General features: G+C 44.3%; 1 protein-coding gene across 1 annotated transcript; it reads left to right on the forward strand.

Annotated features, from left to right (window-relative positions):
* The first annotated feature begins 707 nt into the window (after positions 1 to 707).
* On the forward strand, positions 708 to 8,695 carry gtf3c4 (general transcription factor IIIC, polypeptide 4). Its single transcript, XM_070924964.1, has 5 exons — positions 708 to 1,022; positions 3,313 to 5,055; positions 5,626 to 5,756; positions 6,248 to 6,336; positions 8,486 to 8,695. The coding sequence occupies exons 1-5, from the start codon at positions 708 to 710 to the stop codon at positions 8,548 to 8,550; spliced, it is 2,343 nt and encodes a 780-aa protein (XP_070781065.1). The 3' UTR covers positions 8,551 to 8,695.
* Positions 8,696 to 9,008: the final 313 nt, after the last annotated feature.

The following is a 9,008-nucleotide window of genomic DNA, read 5'->3' on the forward strand; positions in this document are numbered from 1 at the left end:
AAATTGATTGGCACTGACTGGTGAAGTGGAGAGTTCAAAAGGCAACATTTCAGAGATGGTAGATTTCTGATAGCTACAGAGGCTTAAAGGTCAAAAACGGGGTAGAAAATAGACATACGGACGGCTGTCAGATGATCACTGATAATCACCCCACTGTTTATAATTGAAGTGATGGGAATTAAGGTTGGTTTTATTAATGTACAACCAGGCATGTAAAACAACAATATGGAATAAATCCAGGGTTTATGACCCCTTCATCACAGGATATGGCCTGAGTGTGGACCTGAGTTGTGAGAGGCTCAACCAAAGACTGGTTTTCTCTTCTCAGATTGTTTCATTTAAACAAGATTTAAAGGTCTGAGGAGAAATGTTGGAGACAAATTTGGTCTAACTGATTTTTTTGTTTTTTTGTATGTATGCCTTTAGTGATTTTGACCCCACAGATTTATCTTGGGATGGATTGGAAACCACTGGAATATATAAATCTACCAATAACCCCTTCATAAAAATATGAATATTAGAATAAATATATGTATATAAATATAACATTTCCCAACAGCAGTGTAAAATGGCCTGACCTGACAGATGTAAACTCTATACTCTATTGCTGTTGACATCATGCACAATGCACTATTTAACTTCGCGGAGGAAGTCCCTCCTTTCTCTCCTCCCGCGCTCACTGGCGTCACTTCCGCCGCCCAGAAAACATGGCGGCTGCCAGTCCGTCAGATTCGGCGCATTCACTGCCTAGAAATGTAGTCATCAAGACCGAGCCCGAAGCCGAGGACGGTGTGCTCTTCTGCGCGGAGGATGTGCCGGTTAAGCGGGACCCCGTCGTCCCGCTCATGGCCCCGGTCAGCGGGCTGCAGCCGCTCGCCTGGTCGCAGGATCACCGCCTGGCCGTATGCACCACCAGCTCCATGTCGCTGATGGAGCTGGTGTGCGACGTCCACAGCAACAAACAGGACCTGACGCTGCACAGGACCTCAGTCCCCGTCCCCACCGAAACGTACAAGCTGCGGGTAAATATCCACAAATGCCCCCCTGTTTAGTCCAGAGGGTCACACTTTAATAAAGGAAAAAGATGGACCCAGGTAGCACTCGACGTTAGCTTCTTAGCAAGTGCGCCTGTTGACAAAACAGTAGCTAGTAAACATTGAGACTGGTTGCTCAACCTGGCGCTACTTGTGTGCTGAATCTCCGTGCCGTCAAGTGGTCCATGGCGGTCATAAACCCCTAATATGTTGTATTAGTAAACAACAACAACCAGCTGCTGAGCTAGTTAGCATTGCTCTACCTCCCTCTCCATATTCACATGATGGTTGTTTCTTTTTGACAATATGATGACTGGGATGTAAAATCGATGACGGCTGAGGGGGACTCTGGTTTTGTTAGGATGTAAACTGTCATGTTGACACTAAATCAATCACTGCAGATGAGTTACTGTGGCATCTTCAACAGGGACAGACAGAATGTCATCATTGAATCAGTGCAGTCACTCTGGACAAACTCCACTAAGACTCTGCTTTGAATAAGAACGTGTGTCTGATGTGGTTTGTCCATTTAAAAGTTCAGAATTCTTAAAGTTACACTTCCTCATTCTTCCTCATTGAAAAATCCAGAATCTATGAATATCTTTCATTTAAAGAAAGTTGCTGGACACGTGATATCGTCTACTTCACTGTAAAGTCAGTTCAGTCACATCACACTTTTAAGTGAGTTGCATACTGGACCTCGATTGGCTTCCAAACTAGTGATAGTGACAAAATCATGCTTGTAGATGCACGTTAAACTCAGAAACTTTCCGCCTTCAGCAGACGAATGTGAAAACAGCCTTTTACTTCTGCCTGTACATCATTCTGCACAGTGAAGCTCAAACATCCAAGTGAAGCAACAATAGGAGGGAGGGAGGCTTTAATATTCTGGACATTTTATGGCATATGGCTGCCTAATCTCCAGCTGTTATGGAAAGGTGAAGTTCATGATTAGTATTGAGTGAACAGTCCCGGGGGTAAAAAAAATCAAATTAAAATGTTGAACTGGGTGGCCTTTAGCTAAAAAGGATCTATCTGTTGTCTACAGAAGTCAAGAGTACATCTCTGCCTCAGTTGTCAGCTGTGTTTTGATTGCAATGTCCTTCTTTTTGACCAATTAACTACATGCAGATGTGTTATTTATTGCAGCTGTGTCATTAGCCTTTTTAGCCAGAAAGGGACAATGGATTGAAATGACCTGTTAGAGTCAAGTCCATACAAACATGGATGTATTTTGCAACAAAAGTGCTACTAAAACATTTTAAGGTAATACCACTGCCAACACAAGTGTGTCTAAAGAATATACAGTGGTCTACAAAATAACATCTGTGAGTCAGTTGGAGTGGTGCTACTACTATTTGTCTACTTGTTAAGCAACTAGTGTAAACAAGCCTTAGAACCACAGCCAAGCTAATATTCACTTGTGTGCTATTAGCCTGGCAAGTGGCGGGTTTTTCCTGTATTTTCATTATTTACTGAAATGAAAGGAAGATAATTAAAGATCATTGATGAAAAGAGAAACTGACAAACAATTTTGCTGTGGTAAATCTGTCCCGGCGCAGCTGCTCTAGTGTGTAAACATGATTGTTTATAGGTTCGTCTCCACTCCAAAAATCCACTTGGCAGATAAAATACTGGATGGAGCTGAATTTTATAATCCACTAGGCACAGTGGCAGACAGGCGGAGTTGGTTTCCTGCTGTCACTTATAGATATGATTAACTGTTTGTAAATAGGAGGACTACTGAGCAGGGAGCAGCAGAGGATGGCACTCAAAGCACAACTTAATTTTTTAGAGGCCACATACTATCTGTCAGATGATACTGTTGCATCAGCCAACCAGATATATACTGTTATGCAAGCCCAATTATGCACTTTTCCTGCTTTAGGTTTTGGTCCCTGTCATTGGTATCACCTTTCCCGTACATGCTGTACTTGGCCGTTACTAAGGTTTATTTATAATAGTTTTTCTCATCCACAAAGCACTTGAACGGATGCATGTGTAACCCAAAGTTGACAATTAGTAGTGGAACTCAGAGATACTGCTGAACTCATTTGTCAGCACAAACCAGTTTTTTTTGTTCATTGTGCTTCGACACAATGGAGTTACAGAAGAAAGCATACGACAGATGCAAAGCAGTAAATCAACAGCAGCACGACTTGAACTAACCCAGCTGCAAATATTGTTTCATATGTAGTTTGGATGTGTGCTGAAATGACTTGCAAACCTTTCTAAAATGTGACCTTTTCACCTTTTTAAATATTGCTTTCATGTTAAGGTGGGACCAGCAGCAGAGCTGGCTCAAGCGATGGAGAAGTTCTCCACACATCCAGACCCCACAGTAAGGCAAGTGTTTCTGGCTGACAGAGTGATCAACCCATCGGTAGGAGTGCACAAAGGAATAAAATACGGCAGCTGGTCTCCGTTAGGTTGTGACTCAAGTGGACGCTGTCTGCTCGCTTGCCTAACGCTCGACCACAGACTGACCATTCATAACAGCCACAAGCGTCTCGAGTGGAACATGCTAGTCGATCTCACCAAAAAGTACAGCGAGAGGCTAAAGGAGCGACGCTATGCCAAAAAGGACAACAAGCCTCCGCAGGCAAACCTGCTGGACTTTGAGGAGCTGCAGCGGCGTTTCCGTATGCAGACTCCTCTGAGAATGGAGTGGTCGAGCGTTTACACGATCAAACAGGTGCAGCCGGACAATACATGCGTAGACGCGGAGATGGTCCTCCTCGCCGTCTTAATGGAAAACGGTGACCTTGTTTTGTGGAAGTTTGAGTTGCCCTTTATAAACGGGGCAGATGTCGTGTTTTTTGACATTGTGGAATCAGGTGTGACTAGACCCAGTGACTTGGCGTGGTGGGAGTATGAAAGCGCAGATCGCCGGATGAGCGGCCTGATTGTCGGCAGTGAGGTGGGACCCGTCAAGATCATGCCAGTCAGCCTGTCGGGAGTGAAGGGCTACTTCACCCTCCGACACCCTGTCATCCTCTGGAAGGAGTGCGACGAAATCGCTGTCGAAAACCTCAAATGTGTCCCGATGATCCACCCGATCCAAAAATCCAGCTGCAGCCTCATCGTGGCGTCTCGCGGTTGCTACGTTTTTTGGTGTTTGCTCATGATTTCGCCAGCTGGACTAAATGTGCACAACTCGCACGTGGCAGGACTGCACTCGCTCCCTGTGGTCTCGCTAGCGGTCAGTCAACATGGCGTTGCAGTGTACACGTGTTCCATAGACGGATGGATAAAAAAGCTGACACCAACATTTACGGAGAACACTTTGATTTTCAAACAAGAGGACATGTTGCGACCTGAGAACCTAACAGGGAGGAGGATACACGGGATTGCCGTGAGCCGCAACGGAGCGTATATTGCGCTTGCCAGCACACAAGGTATGGTTGGCGGCTATCATCCAGTTCACAGGACTTACCAGGTTCACTTTGTGACCCTGAAAACGCCAGAAATGGCAGCTGCACTGCTGCTCAAGTCCCCCACGCAGAACTTGTACAAAGTGGCCGACCTGCTTGATCTCGTGAGGTGGCAAATTTTGAAAAACAAGTGCATCCCTGCGTCGCTGCTGGAAGAGCTTGATCAGAAGATCCAGGAAGTAGACTCGCCCTACTTGTGGCGTTTCAAGCTCTTTTTGGTGCGTATACTTTACCAGTCATTACAAACGCCCCCTACAGATCACAGATGGAAACCTACACACAAGGAGAACAAGGTGTTAGTAAGGGACGTGGAGGAGGAGGAGGAGGAGGATGGAAAGGATGAGGATGCCACAGAAGAGGAAGGCGAGCCTGGTGGAGTGAAACGGGAGAAGGAGGAGAATCGGGAGGAGCAGATGACGGAGGTGCAGGCTTGGATCAACGCTGTAGAGACCCACCTGATGAGAGAGAACATGAAGAAGGTTCTGGGGGTGGTGTACCTCAACACCTGGATTGCTCAGAACACCAGCATACCCACCTGCGGCCTGGTGGAGTACCTCTCCAGAGACACTAACGACAGAGCTTCAGAGGTAAGGGATATTCATACAATCCAACGTAATGCAGCCGTTAAAGTGAGTGAAGTCAATTCAGTTAGGATAAGAAATGCTTGACAGCCTTAAGGCCTGCATGACAGTTTTACTTTAAAGCGAGACTACGTAATAAGAAGAGAGGGCATTTCATTCTCTTGAGAAGTTGCATTCATAAACAATAGTTGCCTCTACAGCAATTCACTTTTTTAAACTTTAGTTGGAACTAAGGGCCCAAACCATGAAAACCAGTGTCCATGTACTTTTTGCAATATAGTGTATGTTGCGGCATTTACCATTAGCCCATAATTGCCACAGTGGTTGCTGTTCAGCAAAAGTTACGGAAATTAGCCGTTTTCCTAATTCAAATCATCAAGGGTCTAAAGACAGGAGGGGGTTGTATTGATTGTAAAGCCCCTTCAGGCAAATTGTGATTTGTGATATTGAGCTATATACATAAAACTGACTTGACATAGACTCACTTTAATGGTTCAATTGCCTTTGTGTCTGTTTGTTTTTTACCAAACATGAACAAACGATGAGACTAAACTCACGTGCACGCTGTGTCCTCAGGTCCTGATCGGCCACATCAAGAACAAGATGAACAAGCAGACGTTCTCGGAGCGCTGCAGCCTGTGTCAGTCGGTGCTGCCCTTCTCCGACCACAAACAGGCCACCTGTAAAAACGGCCACATGTGGCTCAGGTACACAGATTACTCTTCGTCTAATCTGATCCGCTAAAGTTTTTTTTATTTTTATTTTTTTATTATTAGCTTTAGCCTCAACGTGCTCCGCTGGTTCAGATGCCAGAGTTGAGGCTGACGGGACATGAATTGAATCTTAATGCCAAATGCCTCCTTTTGACGGTTTGTTTATCTTCACAGAGCAGTAATCAAGCCTCCCACCTTCTGATATTTACCCACGCACCTCTCTCATCGTCTCATAAATATCCCCTGTCAAACACTCCTCCTGCCATCTCGCTAGCTATAGCGTGGTGCCTCTGGTGTGCACTGAGAGGGAAATCTGTGCCCGTCAGTTGTACCTCAATGCTGTTTCTGCTCTACTTTTGTGTCTGTCTGTGTCTGTGTCTGTGTCTGTGTGTGTGTGTGTGTGTGTGTGTGTGTGTGTGTGTCTCTCTGTCCCTGCCAGCCAGCCAGCCAGCTCTCTAATGCCTCTCTCTCTCGGTCTCCTCCAGGTGTGTGTTGTCATACCAGGCCTGCCAGACGCTGACGTTCAGACGTTGCCTCCTGCTGGATAGCATCGCCAGACTGCCAGAGCCTGAGGGTAAGCGCCACTTTCCATCTCTCTCCACCTCCATTTCACAGCCTCACTCTCTCCGTCAGCCATCTCCTCCTGTCACCCTCAACGTCGGCCTTCATCCCGCGCCGCCGCTCAGATCAGCGCTTGACATTTCGGATTTTGAGTCATATGAAAACTTCATACTTAACAAAATATGAAAATTAGCTGGGGGTTTTTTTTGTTTGTTTTGGAAAAGTGTTAAAAGGGGATTATTATTTTTTTTTTTTTGTCTGATAGGGCTGCCTCCTTTTTAAAGTCAAGAGTTGAATCATTGGTCAGAAAGTTCAGTCTGGCTTTTTTTTTTGCTGTTGTGCCACATTTACAGAAGAATGCAGGATAAAAGCTGAGATCCTCGACAAGCTTTTACAAATGTAGTCTTGCCCTAAAAAAGTTCGAAGTTTTGTTAAAGACAACAGCAAGCCCTAATTCAGTTACGCCATTTGGGCACAAAGGAAAGATACTCCTCTATTTCTCAGAAATCCGTCTCATTATAGCAACTTTTCAGATGAATGGAAGGCTCCACATTTTCACTGTAGCTCGGGAACGACGAGTGCTGGTGCCGGAGTAAAGAATCTTTTGTATGACTTCATTCAGTTTGGTTCCGTCATATAAACAAGAGACCCAGTGTCTGTAATCATGGTATGAGATGAGAGGAACCCAATTATCCCACCCAGATTTTTCATGGAGAAAGACGATTTATTTGCCACATAAACGCGTGAAAGGGTTTCTGATTGGCTGGTGGGATGACTGGAGAGATCAAGATACATGCTGGTATTCTAAATAATCGAATGATCGCCTGTGTAACCTGGTTCCTTGTGCGCATGTAAAAGCACTGGCTGTCAAGAGAACGATGTTTACTCCGACTGAGAACATTTAACTCGGTGGATCCAACCTGATCGCTTTGATCCACCAACCATTTCTGTGGTCACTTTGGCCGATACTCCAGGTGTTTTATTGAACTCGGGAGTTGAGCTTGAATTTAAATGTAGAGAGCAAAATGAATGCATCATCTCATCAGCACAGCATTGTGTGCAATCAGATCCATCTTGATGCCAGTATCATACAGTATTTAAAGCAATTATTATGATTACGTACTGAAAAGCATACTGATTTATAATGAACTCTGAACTCCCCCCATGGTTTTGTGTGGAACCAAAAAGAATGCCAGGTCCAGTGCCAGCGTTGTGGTTCCTGCAGTGGTTAGAGTCGGGAGAGAAAAACAGTGTACTCTTCCCAGTGTTTGAGGATGGGCTTCATCTGGCTGCTACATGCGTACCAGGTCTTTATCGGTCTTGCCTGAGCGCCCGAGGCACTGCTCTCCTGGTCATTCCAGCCTATCTGAGCTAAAGACTGACAGGTCTGTGCAGTTTTGGCATCTGTCAAAAATCCACTTCATCACAGCTCCTTGCTCAAAGACATCTTACAGACTTCTTTTGCCTTCTTCTGTATTTGGTTTTAAAACCGTGTGTGTCAGTTATTGCTTTCTTTTTTTTTTCCACACATGGAAATGCGTAACATTGCTGTTTTTATCCATCAGTGAAAGTAATGACCCAAACATTGGCGTGCAGTACGTAAAGGTTTTGCTGTAGCTATATTGGGACATGACAGAACGGGTATGGGAAGAGCACCAAAGCTCGCACAAAAATGGGAATGTGGTGTGCAAGAGGAAGCGGTACTGATCAGTATCAAGGAAGAAGAGCGTTCTCTCACAGGCTGCATCACCGATTGATTTTTAAAACTTACTTTGCAGTTGAAACCTTAATTAATGACCAACATTGTTGTTTTCGTGGGATTTTTTTCTTCTTTCCCTGTGCCGCAAAGGGGGGAAAAAAACACTGATGGAGCTGACGTGAGATGAATCTCCTCAACAACTTAGTTGTTGGTTTTCTTTTCTTTTCTTCATGCATAAGAAAAGAATTAAGAGTGAGAAGATCACGATCTCTTTTACAAAAATTAAGTGAGGAATTAATTAGCCTTTTCATTCAGACGTGTGCTGTGTGAAAGTGTTTCAGACACGTCACTAGGTCTGATTTGGTTTCGTTTTTTAGAGTTTTATGACTGAAAGTGACTTTAAAAGTCTTTTTTATAATCATTTCATATTTAGAAACACGACTTGTTTTCTTTCCCCCCTCAGATCCAGAGTGGATAAAGAAGATCCTGCAGGCGCCCTGCACGCTCTGCGACTCGCCGATGATTTAGAGCTGAACGATCAGAGGAACCTCAGGACTTCCCTGCTACCATTTCGGAGCACCCCCCGCTCCGACGCAGGGTCCACTTTTGTCAGACATCACTGCTGCAATTTTTTTTATTTCATGTATTTTGTTCACGTTTTTTATTACTTTATATTGGTATCTTTAAAAGTGCAAATAAAAGGCTTTGATTATACGTTCCGACTCTTATTCCCTCACAACTGTTTCCCCTGCCACGGTTTTAAATGAATATTTCACTGAGGTAAAACATTTTGGACTCAAACTTTACAGATTTCTTTATTTTCCCCCTTCTAAATTTAATTCCCAGTCAGGCACAGTGTTTGCCTAAGAGTGCAAAAAAGTAAGTTTAAGATGTGGTTCTATGTGGAGGTTTCTATTATTCAGGAGGACTTTAGGGCACCATAAATAAGCTCGCTCATTTTCCTTATGTTGACTATATTTCCTTTG

The sequence above is a fragment of the Enoplosus armatus genome, chromosome 18 (genome assembly GCF_043641665.1).
Source record: "Enoplosus armatus isolate fEnoArm2 chromosome 18, fEnoArm2.hap1, whole genome shotgun sequence".
Taxonomy (NCBI): Eukaryota; Metazoa; Chordata; class Actinopteri; order Centrarchiformes; family Enoplosidae; genus Enoplosus; species Enoplosus armatus.